General features: G+C 35.7%; 1 protein-coding gene across 1 annotated transcript; it reads left to right on the top strand.

The window, feature by feature from the left end:
- The first annotated feature begins 14693 nt into the window (after positions 1-14693).
- Positions 14694-17239, top strand: LOC113304764 (F-box protein At5g49610-like). Its single transcript, XM_026553902.1, has 2 exons — positions 14694-15030; positions 15697-17239. The coding sequence occupies exon 2, from the start codon at positions 15697-15699 to the stop codon at positions 16843-16845; it is 1149 nt and encodes a 382-aa protein (XP_026409687.1). The 5' UTR covers positions 14694-15030; the 3' UTR covers positions 16846-17239.
- Positions 17240-17752: the final 513 nt, after the last annotated feature.

Genomic DNA, 17752 nt, shown 5'->3' on the forward strand with positions numbered 1-17752 from the left:
CGGCTATATGATTGCATCTAAATAAGTTGATACGTGCTTTCTTTTGGTCATGAAATGTCTCTATGAAAATTTTCATTAGGATCCCGTTCTTGTAACTGTGCCAATTTTATTGACAAAAAGGGGGAGAATTAATATGTAGTTCACACTAAAAATACATATGGTTTTCAGATCATTATGTAAGGGGGAGTGCTTTCCATGTGAGATGGAGTATTGACTAAGGGAGAGTGATACATATCACCATGGTATTGTTGTCGAAGTTGTGATACAGTTGAACTTTGATACTACATAATAATACTATGACACTGTATAACAATGATCGAGAATTTTGTTTTCTCATTGTTATAGCTACGGATTTTCAACAACGATGATGTTAAACTTACAACCGTTGGAATCATTGGAGTAATTGGAAGTGACGAAGATTTCGAGTAATGTTGAAGATTAGGCATGTGGAATGGGAGCTACAAAAGTGTATTATTTATTTTTGTATTCCATATGTATTAATAGTTTTGTCACTAAAATTGACAAATGGGGAGATTGTTAGAGCACTGCTCGGTCGAACTCGCATGCGTTGCTATCTCAATCATGTTTGTCAATGTTATTGATCAAAACTATAATTCTTGATTTCTAGTCTACTATAGCTAAGTCTCGGACTAGGATATAAAGTGTAGTTGAGCTCAAGAACTCCATGGAAATCATCATACAAGACGAAGAACTACTCAAGGAACTGGTGGAACTTCATCGACTAAAAGGTATGTGAAGACTTGAACTTATCTATCACTCAAAAGTCTATCTACTTTATCTCCTATCTTGAGACAAAAGTCGTTTTGCTATATAGACTTTGATTATACATATTTAGTATTTCGAGCCGAGTTTATATCGCCTATCTATTTCTCGAAATATGTGTTGGTAAGCTTTCGCTTTGGCCAAGTTCATCTTTACCTAGTGACGAAAGTCATGCTAAGTTTCAATTACTTGAAAATGGCTTTGACGAAAAATGGTTTGTGAATAACAACTATATAACGTCCTCTAAGAATGTTTCAATGATTGAAATGAGAGTTTAGAATATATAACTAATGTTGGATATAAGCATTGTGTGGTAACATATATATATATATATATAAGTCCTTATTTCTTGAACCAAAGTATGCGTACTTTGTTGATCAGGAAAACCGGAAAACCAGTCCGCGAACTGTCGGAGGTTCTCGACCCGAGAAAATCTGCTGGAGTTTGTAAACTCTTCCGGGAACTTAAGTCCGTGAACTAAGTCCGCGTACTTGAGTTGGTTATTTCTAAAGACGATTATTCGTGAACTTAAACTTATATAACTAAGGAATGCAAGTTTACAAACCGTGGTTGTAAAGTTCATGAATCGATTCGAGTGAATCAAATCGTTTTTTCGTTAATTGTGTCTTGTATACTTCTATAAGATATAAGCAATTGAAAAACTCTCTAACTAGTTCATTTGAGTCATTTGAAATAGTTATGGTAAAGAAGAATATGGTTAGTATGAAAATGATCATATGGCTAACCATTTGGTTAACTATTGTTGAACCAACGAATGTACATGTTTGGGTACGGTTATACAAACCTAAAATCATGCATTTTATTTGTGTGTAACAAGCTAGGTTTTCGATCTAAAGGTTGAAAGATATTAGCTTGAATCTAATCAGGTTTTCATCTAACGGTGAATATTGAATGCTTTGTTACCAAGCTAACATTGATTGCAAACGCTGATTTGAAAGACTATATAAGGGAGAACTCTAGAAACTGGGAAACCTAATCCCCACACCTTACGTGTGATGCTAGTTGTATTAGATAGAGTCGATTCTCCTTTAACCTTAGGTTTCTTCTTGTAAACCAGGTTAACGACTTGAAGACTTCATTGGGATTGTGAAGCCAGACTGATACTACTTTCTCGTAGTTGTGTGACCTGATCTTGCTGATTCTATCGTACGAGTACAATCGTAAAGATTGGCTTGAGATTAATATCTCTGATAGGCAAGATATAAAAGTAATCACAAACATCTTCGTCTCATCGTTTGTGATTCCATAATATCTTCTTTCGTCGCGTCAATTAAGATTACTGTGAGGTGATTGATAATTCTAGGCTGTTCTTCGGGAATATAAGTCCCGGTTATCAATTGGTTCCTGTTCACCTTGATTTATCAAAAGACAGAACAAAACTCATAGGTATTTCTGTTGGAGATAGAGTTATCTATTACTGTAGACTTTTCTGTGTGATACAGATTTGTTTATTAAAGTATTCGACTTTGGGTCGTAGCAACTCTTAGTTGTGGGTGAGATCATCTAAGGGAATCAAGTGCGTAGTATCCTGCTGGGATCAGAGACGTAATGAGCGCAACTGTACCTTGGATCAGTGTGAGATTGATTTGGTTTCAACTACAGTCCAGACCGAAGTTAGTTTGTAGTAGGATAGTGTCTGTAGCGTCTTAATACAATGTGTCTTTCAATCTGGACTAGGTCTCGGGGTTTTTCTGCATTTGCGGTTTCGTCGTTAACAAAATTCTGGTGTCTGTGTTATTTATTTACTGCATTATATTTTGTTATATAATTGAAATATCACAGGTTGTGTGTTAGTTCAATCAATTAGAATATCCGACCTTTGGTTGTTGATTTACATTGATTGACACTTGGATATTGGTCTTTGGTACCATCCAAGTTATCTCTCTTATATTTAATCAGACTCGCAGATTTCTATTTGCTTGAGTAAAGATTAAATCGAGAGATCGAGATATTATAACTCTTTGATATACTTTATCAAGATTGAGTTTGGTTGATTCTCTTGAAAGTATATTGGAGTTAGTCCATACAGATTGCTAAGCGAAATATTTGGTGTGGTTGTTGTACCCCCGGTTTTTCATCCGTTTAACCAACAGTAAGTGAGAGTCTGTGGGACCCTGCATGAACTAACTAACATAATTGACGCCAAAACATATATCATGCCTAGTGTGGGTTAGATACTGAAGACCACCAACCAAGGTTTTGTATGCAAGGGGATCTGCTAACAATGTACTATCATGAATAAACAACCTAAAAAGTCTTAGCCACATGAGTATCACTGGGCTTACAATCAAGCATGTCAGCCTTTGATAATAAATCCAATGTATACTTGTTATATATGAGATAAAACTAAACAATCAGAGTGTCTAACAACCTCTATTCCCAAAAAGTATCTTAAGTCACCTAACTCCTTCATAGCAGTAATTATACTTGTTATCAATTTTTCAGAGCTACTGGTTAATATAATATCACCAACGTACAATAATAAAACTAGCATGTCAGAACCAAAGTGAAGAATAAAAAAGGAGTGATCGTTAACAGACTTAAGAAAACCATAAGAAAGAAGAAAAAAAACTGAATTTGGAAAACCATTGTCTAGGAGCCTGCTTCAGACCATACAAACTTTTCATCAAGTGACAAACATAAGACGGATACTCAGGATCTATAGATCCTGAGCGTTGGGTCATGTAGAAATCTCAGGATAAACTAATAAGACTCATTGCAGTAGAACATAACCAAACATGGTTCATGATATATTATTCGGAACAACATTTTACAAGTCAGAAATTCAATTATAAACAAAATATAGTTATCATGACTTATAACCACAAATTCTATGGATGTACTTCAAACTCATTCAAGTATTATTCATGATTCAAATTTGGAGAAAATCTCCAAAATTTATATGTATAAACCTTACTTAATCATCTCCCCAAATAAGAATAATAATCAAAAAATTGACATAAATTACAGAAAACCCAAGCACTAAAATCATCCAAATTAGAATTTTGATTATCCAACTTTATAAAAACCCTTATTTGTGATAAACCCTAACTTCCCTGTTTTACATCAACTTCACATCACGGAAGAAATTAATAAGTCTAGGTACTGAATCACAACATGTATCAAGTGTAGCAACACCAATACTCAAGTTGGTAAGAACCATATCGATCATTTGGGTAAACACCGTTCAAAGTTCTTTCTTGGTCAGAGAATTTAAACTGGTCACCTCCTGTAAAAAGTGACAATACTTTGATTACAAGTTTCTGACAACAATTTTGTTAGCATATCATGAACATAATGTGTTTTTACTTTTTTTTTTTAACTCATCGCCTTATATATAAGCTTTTTTCATGGTAGTTTCTTTGGATTCACTATCACAATATGAGTTCTTACTCGTCAGTTGAACGATTTCCAAGCAATTATCTTTAAGTTTAGATTCGAGTGAAAGAATTCTCGATTTTACTTTGACATGTTCTTCAAGAAAAATCCTTGTTTTGGAATCATGTTCAAAAATAATACCAATGAGAGTATTGACTTTGTGTTTCAGCCGAATGACCTCAGAAGACTGAAATTCTATACGCTTGAAAATCTCAAAACTTTCTTTGGAAGCTTCCCGTTCTACTTATGAGTCAGACTTATCAGTAATAAGATAATAGCGACAACACTTATCAGCATCCAACTGTTTTATGGAATCAGAATGTTCGTCTCTATAAGAGTTTGAAAGTTCAGACTCTTTTACAAAATCCATAAAAACAATTTCTTTTAATCTGGTGGAACGTTTATCATAGATTTTACTCCTGTCGATATAGTCAGATCACTTCAAACACATACTTATTAGGTCTACCGTGTTTGCCTCTCTGATACCAATTGAAAACACTAGGAGTAGAAAACTTTTTCTTAGGCAATCTGTATGTACAAATTTAAAAACAAATTTGAGAGTTCAACTTAATGAATCTCAATCAAGGAATAATATCTATAGTTACATCTCTTTCTCTCATAATTAGAAAGTTTACAAAGACTATTCCGTGAAACTGATTCTTGTGTGAGAGTATTTGGGTGATTCCAAAAATCAATTTCCAAGCAATCAATCAAGTCGTATCCAACAAACAATGATGAATGTACCTACTTTGATTGATTTACGTACAACCTGTGATATTTCAATTATAAAGATAAATAATATAATGCGGAAAAGAAATAACACAGACACCGGAAGTTTTATTAACGAAGAAACCGCAATTTCAGAAAAACCCCGGGACCTAGTCCAGATTGAACACCAAACTGTATTAAGCCACTATATACACTAGCCTACTACCAATTAACTTCAGACTGGAATGTATTTGAGGCCGAATTAAACCCTCACAGCAATTCAGTTATAGTTGCGCTCCTTACGCCTCTTGAATCCCAACAAGACTTCGCGCAAATGATTCCAGCTGACGTCCTTTACAGCCTAAGAGTTGCTTCAACTCAATTTAAGACTTTAAACCAATCTACCCCCACAGACAAGCCTATATGTGTCATTTCCTTTTTGATCGTAGATCAATATGAGACTTGAAATCGATAGCAATAGACAAAGTATAGCTAACCTCAAAATCCGGACTTATGCTACCCGAATTGCAACCTAGATTATTATTCACCTTACAATTATTAAACTTGTAGAATCAACAAAGTCTGAGATGAAGAGAACTTTGAAGATTTCTATTTATCATGTTCAAGTGAGCAACTCAACGATCGAACAAGATCAGGATACTCGAGATATCAAGATAAATAAGAGTTGGATCAAGCTTCACGAGTCCCTATGAATTCTTTTTAGTCGCTAAACCCCAAAATGGTTTTGACAAGAGGACGACTCTAGTTTTACAACTAGGACACACAAAGAAGTAGTGTCGGGATTCAAAGATCCCAGTCGTTTGAGGTTCCCCTTTTATAGACTTTCAAAGCAAAGACATGCTTTGGGTTTAAGCTAAGATAGATTTGGAACCAAACATACATTATCCGTCGTTAGATGAATCTTTGAATCTGATTAACATAACAATATATACACTCTGGTTAGGATGAACCATAACCGAACCATGTACAAAGACCACGCTCATGAATGGTTAGTCAAAACTAGCCAACTGAACTATAAGCCTGAGCATTTTCATAACCACTTAAGACTTAACTCGAGTCACAATCGTGTGATCAAATATGTCTATAGTGTCTTTAGAGATTATTCAAATGCTAATTATCTTGAAGAAATAATTTTATATACATATGAATTTAATCGACATGGTAAGTAGATATACAAGGTACAAATATTCAACCTGTTCGTGAACAGTTAAGTCAAAGTATATGTAGCGGTATGTATACCTTATGACATGACCGAGTTCCGGAGTTCAAAAACTTTTGTGTACGTGCACTGTTATGGACACCTTATGAAGACAATAACCAGTTCCAGAGTCCACATAACTTTTCTGGTACGTGTACCGGTATGGATACCAAACCGGTTCCGAGACCAGCAGTTCTTTTCTAGTACGTGTACTGGTTTGCGTACCGACCCGGTTTCACGAGTTCACAGAATTTTTATGGTGTGCATACTAATATGTGTACCGACAATCTGTTTGTCGACATGTAACTAATTTATTACATGTATTGACTGCATGGATTACGGCTTCAGACCTGTAACTGTTCTCTCAGTTTGTAAGACTGATATATATTGTCTTATATCCAAATTTCCAGTAGTTCTATATTTCTCTTCAAATCGATTCGAAACATTCCTGAATAACATCAATGAAACATATCACTGGTCCAGGTTATTTTCAAATGACAATTCTTGAATCACTATTCAGATTGAGAACAATAAATTGTTCTTAACCGAAATTCATCAAGCATGAACAAATGTTCATTAGCTTATTTATATATATTTTGAGAAGTTTAGTTCTCGAAATTCTTGATATGCTTGCAATAGTCTAGTTAGTTTTGCGACATTGTCTCATAGATAGAAAGGTGAATATAACTTGAGAAATAGGTGGTTTAGTCTTTACTTACCTTTTGTTGAAGAAGTTCTCCAAAAGCTTCCGTTGATCTTCACCTTCAAATGGTAGAACGCAATGATGACTGTCGTGATGTCCGTTTTTCAAGTACATCTTCTATCCTAATCCGAGACTTAACTAATTGTAGACTAGAAATCAAGATGTAGTTTTGACAACTAAATTTGACAACACGCTTGACATAACAACACTTGTAAGTTCGACCGATCAATACTCTAACATCAATCCTTCCCAAATAATTGGCGAGTACAATCGGTTAGCGAAATATTGCTTTCAGGATATAATGAATCCCTAACAACGTTGTTGGATTCAAAGGTTGTACTCCCTTGACCCAACCAAGAACACACAATAATAGTATCTGAAAATGCTAAGAGAGAAAGAGATTTTGATGTAAAAATGTTTCAGATAATTTCAGAGGAAAACAACCACCACTTTTTATAGGGTATTTGCATCTTTTCAAGATGCATGTTCATCACCGAAGGATACTTCCAATTACTTCCAATCAGTATTAATGGTGGTCTTTGGGAAATAACCTTTCTGTTAGAATTAAAATTATTTTGAATTCAAATCAAGTCCAGCCGTTTTATAAAAGAAACTTCAGGGTAAGAAGTTCCAGCCGTTTTATAACAGAAACTGTCGGGTAAGAAGGTCCGGCCATTTTATAAAACAAACGGCTGGGTAACTTATTGATATTATTGAAAATATTCAACACCTTCGGCCTCATATTGCTTAGATTTGTCCTTTACAACCGGATCTGAGTAAGCTAGTTTAGTTAGTAGAGTTAGATTTTTGTTTATCTTGTTTAGTTTCACTGGCTTCATGCGTATTTTAGCATGTTTTTTATTTATTATTATTTTCTTTTTCTGTCAGATTTAGCGTTTCATGAGTTTGGAAAATGATACTTTTGGTTGAGGTGATGATGTTGACAGTCTGGTCTGCTCACTAATGGCGTATTTATTACAATGTTGGGTTGAAAGTTTTTTTATCGAGGTGGTGGAGATGGTGCCACCTATTTTTTTATTGCGAAATCGTTTTCTACTGATTCGTAAGTTTTTTTTTTTTTTGGCTTGCAAGACAAAGATGGTTCTTCATGGAGGCAATGGTTTTAGTTGACGCGGTGTTGTTTTGTTTGGTTTTCTTGTCAATGCATTTATTGTTCATCATATTTTTCGATCAATATCAATCGAAATCACTGATTTCGTCTATCTAAGATACTTGTTTATGTTGATGATGAAAGAAGTAGCAGCGATTTCGTGTGATGTCCTAGTTATAGTATATGACTAATTTATGAAGGTGGATTTGATGCACAGGGTCCAATGAATATGGGGTTGGAAGTTAAGGTGGAATTAGGCCTCAGGTGCCCATGAAGGTTTGCAATTGTGGTTCAGATTTTTCCTTTGGGCTCGGGTTTTTCTATCATCTTATGGTTCCACCTTCAGTGGAGTTAGGGATTTTAAGTGGCCTATTTCAACTGTAAAAGGTTGTTTGATTGTTAGACATAGGTACTCAGATATGTTTGTGAGTAACTATTTTTTAACATTGTTTTTTTGTACCTAGGGCTTCTTACATGTACGTGAGAATCACTTTTCCAATAACGTACCAAGGGATTCTTACATCTTCTCAGATCCGGTCCAAATTTCTTCACTACGTCTTTCTTATGGGTTAATTACTAGTTTTAGCTTAGTTGTTATTATGTTTTCTACTTATCTACACCATTATGGTGTTTTTATTTACTTTTTTGAGGCTTATCTTCGTTTTAATGGCGATTGTTGGTTATTGAGTTGGGTTTTAAGATCAATAGTAATGCACTCCAACGACGAAATATTTATTATCTCGGGGACGAAATCTTTGTCATCAAATTGTCCGGCGATGGAATCTTCATCGGTGTTTTCTTTGAAGACAGAAGCTTTATCACTAGTTACAAGAGATTTGAGCGAATCACCTATTTTGGGAGCACATCCTTCTGAAGAAGAAATACAAACTAAATGGTTGGAATTCCTTCGATTTATTCACATCTTATTCATACTTGTATTTGTCTTACTCCGATAATCTTTCTCTTTTTCTTGTCGGATTTCTTGTACTTTTACGGTATGTTTTTCTTAATTTCTATCTTAAACTCATTGTAACCTCGAATTTCCATTAATGAAAAGGTTACTTGTTTATCAGGAAAAAAAAAACATATCGTGTTTATTATTTTATCAATTTAAAACTTTTACGTCTACTTACGAAGGAGAAAAAAAAACAATATAACATATGAATGAGTACCAAAAATTCAACACTTTTACAAAATCAACATGACTTAGAAATTATTCGGATAAATTTATCGAACAAACCAAGTGAATCCATCGTCTTATTAGGCCTATCCCTATGCACACGCCAAAAAGAAGCTGTTAGGCATACCAGGTGGCATGGAAAGCCAATTGCGCCACTATGGGAAAACCAATAAGTGATAGACTCTCTAGCGAGCGATATTATGATTATGCGTTATACATTAAACCGAGCGATTTAAATAGTATCGATGGCGATATTAATATTATCGACCACTAGATATTTTGCAACGACTATTTCCCCTACTGGTTCCTATATATACGCCCTCGTATTTCTCCAAGGTACTCACACATAATTCAACCTATATTTCACCAATTTCTCTATCTCTATTTTCATTTTAAATTTCATAATCATCAATGGAGAGATCCATGAAGAGAGGAATGTTATTATGAATCAGTATAGATTACAACAACAAATGCATCAAAGGAGGTTGCAAGAACTTGATGATGAGGAAGATGAAGATAATAAATAATCGACACTTTGATGCTTGTACATACGGGCCAAATACCTAGAGTTACAGATCCATAAGAAGTATTCTCAAGAAGGTATAGTATCGAGGGAGGGAATTTTACCATCAGAAGCTGATGCACGATTTTCTTCCCAATTGTGTGTATTCTGATCAAAATTTTCAAGGTCGATTATGTATGCCTCGTTATCTGGTGATAAAGATTATTGAAGAGATTTTTCGAGTAGAATCTCAATTTAATTATCAGTTTGTTGCACTCAATATTAGAGGTCATAGTACTGAAAAAAAAGGTTACTTCGGCTTTAAGGATTCTAGGTTATGGCATTCCAACGGATGAGAACGTTGAGTACCTTGGGTAAAACAACTTCATTCACTTACCTTTCATTTTTTTGTGAAGTAATGATTAATCATTTTGGTCCAACATATTTACGAAAACCAACCGAGGAAGATGTTAGAGAAATATTGAGGGAAAATGAGGAAAGGGGATTCTCAGGAATGCTAGGTAGTCTCGATTGTATGCATTGGGTATGGCAAGGATGCCCTGTTTATTGGGCCGGTCAATATAAGGGTCATTATCCAAAACCAACAGTTATCCCTGAAGCTGCTTCTTCTTATGATTGTTGGATATGGCACGCTTTTTTTGGTCTTCCGGGTTCACAAAATGATATCAATGTTTTGCACAAGTCGCCGCTGTTTGAAGATTTGAAGCATGGAATTTGTCCCCAAGTTCGTTTCATGATCAACGTCCACCAGTACACTCATGGCTATTATCTTGCGGATGGTATCTACCCAAAATGGTCCACCTTGGTTCAATGCTACCGTCAGCATCCTGCTGGTGCATTGGGCCGTTCATACCGGCATTTTAACGATGCCCAAATGGCAGCGAGGAAGGATGTGGAACGCATTTTTGGAATTTTAAAGAGGAAGTTCGCTACCATTTGTGGCCCATATCGTGGGTTGAGTCCTCGTGAAATTCACAAGACTATGCTCACTTGCATAATTCTTCATAACATGGTAAGTCAGGAAACCCGTCGTGATCCGGAGTGGACTAACTATGAAGATGAAGATTTAAGGCCGGAGATTCAACCAGAAAGAGGCGTCCCTGCAAAGAATTATGCTCAAATGACTAATTACATTCATAACCAAAATTTGTATGACAGTTTAAGAGAAGATCTGAGATTGAATCTTTGGGAGAGCATGGAAGACAATGAGTTATGTATTTTAATTTAAGTTATTTATTTTAATTTAAGTTATGTATTTTTATTTAGTTAATGAGCAATAGACTTATTTAAGTTAATGAGCAACAACATTTCAAATTAATCAACTTTTCATTTCAAACTAATATTAAGTAAAATGTAACAACAACATATCAAATTAAAATGCAATACTTTAAATTAAAATTTAATTTAATATATCAATCATCTAGAGGAACTACTACATCAAACTCATCATCAGTTCCATCCTCATCATCATCACCATTGTTGTTAGTAAATCCATCTTGTTGTTCAATATGTGCTTGAGTTCTGTCAAATTCAATTTGCCACACATGTTTTTGCTGGGTGTTCATAATTGAAGTATTAGCTTGAAGAATGTTATGCTTATCATAGTCAAACCCAAATTTTTCTTGAGAAAGACGACTTCTTTTACTCTCCCTGTTTTGAAATTTCATATCAACTACCCTTTGCTTCTCGACGATATTTTGATGTTCCATAAACTCCGCCATGTTAAATCCACCGGAACTCCCTCCTTCTTGAGCTAATTTTCTAGCTAGTCTTGCATTGTTCCTCCCTAGAATTTTTCTCTTACCATCATCATAATTATTAAAAACTAAGTTACCATTTGGGTTTCTTGCAGTACCTGATGAAGAATTGATGGCCCTGGTGAAAATGGTGAAGAATTTGGTGTTGAGGGATAAGAATTATATGGTGACCTTTCAGGTACTTGTTGATTAGTCGATAAGAAATATGGATTATATTTGTGCAACCCCTTCAAAATATGATAACAACTTTCGAAAGAGAAATGTTTACCATGTTTTCGCTGCCAATCTGTACGAACATGTCTTTCAAAATCAACATCCACCTGACCACTCTCCTTGCCTGCTCTCTTGGCTTGCATTATCAATGCAACATAAGAGGCTACTTCCCTGTTGATTGCAATGAAGTGTTCTGCCAATCCTTTTGCATCATGACCATTGTTATTCATGGTTTTTTCTTCATATTTACGAAATATATTTTCCCACATGGTGTTACCATGTTGTTGTGCTTCATCGATACAATCTTGGGTAAAAAAAACATAATTATGACAAATGCATTCATCCTCTATCATGTTGTATTTTGCACCACTGGCTTTGTTTTTTTTTAGCTTTGCTTTTGCCTTGACTTTGAGAATGTGAATCCGTATTACAAAAAATAAAGAATTGTAGAGAAGGTGTGATTGTTTTAGATTTGAAGAAAAAGATTGAGAAATTCTAGAGAGATTTAGAAATTCTGGTGTGAATTGAAATGAGATTTAAATTAGGTATTTATAGAGGAGAAAAATAATATTTGTTGGATGAAGATCTGATAAGCGAAGATCAGACCGGCGAACGGTAGCTTGAGTAGGGCTGGCGCTTTAAAGACTCTCGAGCGCTATTATGACCATCGAGCGATAGGCACTCTATCACTCGCTGGAAACTCCATCGTGTATGCCTATATGTTATTCATGGCATATAGGCATATGGGTTTGGCATACCCATAATGGATGCATATATGCCAAATATCAGTTTTTGGTACGTGCATGGGAATAGGCCTCACTTACAAATATGTTGGAAATGATTAAATAAATAATAACGAGTATCCGATGGTCAAAGATTATCCTAATTTTCTATTTATTCTAGTTTGAATCGTTTTACTTTAGGTTTGGCGATCCAAAATATTTATTCTATCTTTTAATTCCTCGTTTAACAACATCAAATAGGACCACCTTTTTCTTTTTTCTTTTTCCAGAGAGCTTGCCCGGACCCCTTTTTCTATATACACAAACAAAAATGTTCAGCTTCAGCACATTAGAGTGATTAATTTCTTTTGTGATAAACCATCAATACATGCATTACCTTTCAAATTAATTTCTTTAGTTTTAGTGGTCATGGCTCCACCATGTGAGTCTTCATAACTCCATATATGCACATTTACATCAATCACTAATAACATCAGTTCATCATCACTGGGTGCCCACTGTTACTAGCTCGTGTCCACTCCCTCTTCTGCCTAATACCATTTTTCCAAAAAAAAAATTTGACCAAACACAATCAATGTGGCAAATGATGGCATACTAATTGTACACAGGTGATGCTTAAAAAAATCGGTATCACGCCATGGGCGTTTATTTCTATCTACCAAAATAAGAAAAACTGCACAAGAAGCGGATGGCTAGAGAATACTATAATACTCATCTCAAATGAGTGACAACACAAACGCCCTCATTACAGGACTCGCTGCATAGACGAGATATAGTTTATACTAGTTTTTTTCTGGTAGATCTAGGGCTGCACAAACGTCGGTTCGGTGCGGTTTCATGCCAAACCGAACACCTAACCGCATATAGAACGGTTTTGAAACAGAAAACCGTAACCGAACTGTGCTACTGTCGGCTCGATTTTTAACCACACCGAATCAGATCGGTTTTTGACCAGTTTCAATCGGTTAAAACCGTCTATTTAGGTATTCCTCCTTCAACAATAATTTTCTTATTCCGATCATGATCGTTAGCTAAACTAGCAAGTTCATTTGCAGCTTCAACATCATATACACACCCTGTGTGAAACAGTAATATAAGACCAAACTAATGATAAACACTTAATATCATAAACACCACAGGAGGCCATGAACGAGAATCAATTGAATTGAAACCATATACACTTAATATCATGAAGGAGAAGGATTGTATAGCCGAGTTTTAGGATGATTAAACTACAAGAGGCCATGGGAGTATTCAACCACAAAATCCCAATCGTATATACAGAGAATTGATAACCAAAAATACTAATGGATACAAGGAATTGATAACAAAAAAAAATTATGAATACAGGGAATTGATAATCAAAAATAATGTATCAATTACTAAAAAACATTGAATTCAAACTAGTTCAATTACTGACTAACCAAACTGGATCTAAAATCACAATCGTTTAATCTGAGAACCCCCAATTTGAAATCTAGGGTTCCATTATCCTTGTGGTTTGATGGTAAATAGATACTTTATACTTCTGAAGTTGTGATTCTGATTAGTAATAAGAGGAACAAAAGGAAGATGGTGACTAATATGAAAAGAAGAAGAAAGTGGTGCAGTTGCTACTTCTCATGGAGATGGAAATGGTGTTGTTCTTGTCTGTGATTGTAAGAAATGAAGAAGAAAGACGATGGAAAAGAGGCAAAGGCGGAGATAGAGATGTTAGGGTTAGGTCTATTTAGGTTTATAATTAACTTAGTTGACGGCTAGGATCTAATTAAATCAATGGAAGAAAATGATCGGTTATACGGTGCGGTTACGGGTGAAACCGATAACCGATCCAAAAATCTAACGGTTACCAAAATTAAAACCGTGACCGACCGTTGGATTATCGGTTCGGTGCGGTTACGGTTCGGTTTGCGGTTCGGTTTCTGTGCAGACCTAGGTAGATCCGGCTACAAGGACATGTGACTCGGTGTGTATGTGATTTCGTTAATGAGATGAGACCCAGTGCTTTAGAGTCTTAATTAGACGTTCCAATCGACATCACATTGGTTTTTGAGTGCAACAACACAAGCATGCATGCCAGCTAAACCAGTCTTCTTAAGGTAAAAAACAGTACATCGCCCATCCCTTATTCCAGAAACAAGTCAAAACTAATGAAAATTACTGTAGTATACAGTGACAAAACAAAAAAGTTTGCCATATAAATGACTCAGACCTTACCAACTTTCAGTCCATCCCTACTTCTAATGACCCATTTTGGCGTTTTGGCTCATGCATCTGACTCAAAACCTGACTCGTGAATTATTAAATATTCCTAGAGACATGGGCGTTGTACGAATAGCTTCAGAAACCAAAGGGCAGATTCCAAAAATTATTAACAGAAATAGCAACCTGCTGCATTCTGCTTTTCCACCACCCCTTGCTGCATTTGCTCTCTCTTTTTTCTTTTTGCTGCATTTCTTCATCTTTGGACTCATTGTTGTTGCTAAGCAATTACCTAGGCTGTGTTGTTGACACCTCAAAAAATAAATACTATCCTACTTTCAACCTATTCATAATCTTGGTGGAGAACACACAAATAATTCTAGAGCTTATCTCTTTCTTTCTCATCTCTGGTGTTCTTAAGAAACTTGGAAAATTTTCACTTCTTTTCCTTTTCTTACCCCATTTCTGCAGATCTTCTACTTTGCTGAGGTATGTTCATCACTAATCTTTACTTCTTTAAGTAAAATCAGAGGGTGGTTTATGTTTTGCATGGGTTTTGTTTCTTTGGGTTTGAATCATAAGTGGTTTGATGCTGGAGGTACAGGGGTTTTGAGTTGCATGCCATGGATTAAAAAAAAAGTTGTGTGTTTTGATTTTCTTAAGAAACATAAATGTAGTAGTTGTACTAGTATGTACTTGGGGTTTTTTTATTTTGCCATAAATGCATCTCTATGGGTCTAACTTGTTCTTTGCATAGAAATCATTTATGATCTTATGATCTTAGGTTGTTTTGAACATCCTGCTAGTACTAATGTTATTGATTTCTTTTTGTGTCCTTGATTTTTGTTTAGACAGAAAGTTTCTTTTCTTTTCATAAAAATTGTGATTTTTTTTCTTTTTGGAGTTTTATGTTGTTTGTATCATTAGCAGCATGCTTTACACAGATTTAGGGGATTTCTTAGATGCAAGTATGATTAGGGATTTTTTGGTTTGTGACAAATGTCAAACGAGGTGAATTTTGGATCTAGTACTGCTTCCTTGGTTAGATTGGTGATTAGTGGTTGAAATGGACTAATTAGGGGTGTAGTTAGAAGTGGAGTTTGAGCCATCAGTGTCTTAATCTATTCTAAGCATGTTTTATTTTCCCATTTTCAGATGGTGCTTGGGCTGTCAAATTTGGATATTAGCTTTGAAGTACTTTCTCGATTGCGAACAAAATCGTTGCTTGAATTGAAGCTTGTGTCAAAGAAATGGGGCAATATGTTCTCTGATTTATCCTTCATGCAGCTTCATTCCCAAAGATCAACACCTATTATTTCTGGATTCTTCTTCCAAGGGAGATTTCAGACCTGTGAGGATGATATTGATAATGTAAGCTATATCCCTGTTGATAAAGCAGAAATAAGAGCTATTCATAAGACAGTTTTGGATTTCTTATCTGAGAAAGTTGTTCTGATGGCTTCCAGCAATGGGCTTATTTGTTGTAGAAACAGCAAGACTAATAAGTCCTCTGCAATATATGTTTGCAATCCGGCTAGCAGGCAATGGGTCAAGCTCGATTGGTCTTGGGATAGAGAAGAGAGAGGCATGGGACTGGCACTAGTTCCTAGTGGCAGCTCTTCAGAATTTAGACTGGTGAACTTGCATCGTTTGGAAATAGAATATGAAAATCATGATGATTTGGACTTCACTTATTCGTTTGATATCTACTCTACCAGAACCGGGAAATGGAAAACATCGGATGATATGTGCTTGTGCAAATATAGCCTGGTTAAGAACCTTGGAATTTATGTCAGTGGAATCTTATACTGGCTAACTGACGGGGATGTGATACTTGCATTTGATTTGGAAAACGAGAAATCTCATTTGATCAATATACCAGTTGGGCGGCATCCATTCAAAGAAGGACCCGAAGGTTGCGTAGGAGAGTTCAATGGGCAACTGTATTATATCACGATCAAGAACACGGGAATGCAAGTTTGGATTCTTGAAAACTATTATGCATCTGAATGGGTACTCGAGAGCTGTATTTCTCTAGACATAATGGAGCAAGACAATCCAAAAATCATCTACAGTGCAGCAGAAAGAATGGAAAATCCGTGTGACCAGAACCCGTATATGGATCCTTTGGCTTTTCAGGATGGGCTCTTGCTAATGAAGGTGTGCTCTATGATTGTTTCCCATCGCTTGGAAACGGGGAAGCTCAAGGAGTTGTGTACCTATGACACTTTGGGACCTAACTCGTTCATTAATCCGATGGTATTGCCTTACAGCATGAGCTTAGTGCCATTGCAACGCATGTGACTCCGTACCAACCGGAGACGGAGCTGAGGGCTATCCCAGGCTGTAACTTGGGGTTGATTCTGGGTACAGCTTTTTTTGTTTCTTTTTCGTAGTGATAACTGGTAAGGTAGTTTATCTAGTATGCTTGAATTCATGAAGGCGTCAGCTGTAATGGTACCTCATCTTGTGCGTACCATATTTTGACCGGGTATATCTCAGGTGGCCAGGGGAAGAAATTAATGTGATTTCGAAATTCAGATGCATAGAATTTTTATCTCAAGGTAGAGGCTGATCTTCTTCCAGAATCTAATCCTAGTGGTTCTTATGCCAAGAATAACAAATCCCATTTGGAATCTATCTTTCTTGTTTCTGTTTTTGCTCTCTAAATGTACGCACTTCAGTCTTAACATGAAAAACAAAAGATAATTCATGTCTATTTACTAGAATTTGCACTGTTGAGACAAGGTCGTAGTCGAGATAAGTTGGCATTTCTCCATAATCATTTGCTTTTCTATTTTGCCTTTGAGAAGCTAAATGTGCTATAAGAATCACAAATTTAGCTGAACCAAAGGAAACTTATAAATCCCAAAAATTAAACGCAATAAAGGATTACAAATTTAACTAAACCAAAGGAAATCCACACCGTCTAATTTAACCAACTTTGGAGCTCAATTGTTCGTATATGATTCATAAAACATTACACTAAAACACATCATAGGAAAAACCTTGCATGGTCACTAAATGATCTATAGAAGAAAAGAGGGGAACAATATTCATTTACTCGATTGACATCTGACTTGGGCATACAACGACCTTGTCTTGGTCACTCTTTCTTTTGCCGAATTATCTGCAACTTCTAAAGAAAATTATGCACACGAAGCTGTATGTCCTAAGAAGCCAAGATTACTTGGGTTTCTCTGGTATAATT

Source organism: Papaver somniferum, chromosome 8 (genome assembly GCF_003573695.1).
Source record: "Papaver somniferum cultivar HN1 chromosome 8, ASM357369v1, whole genome shotgun sequence".
Taxonomy (NCBI): domain Eukaryota; kingdom Viridiplantae; phylum Streptophyta; class Magnoliopsida; order Ranunculales; family Papaveraceae; genus Papaver; species Papaver somniferum.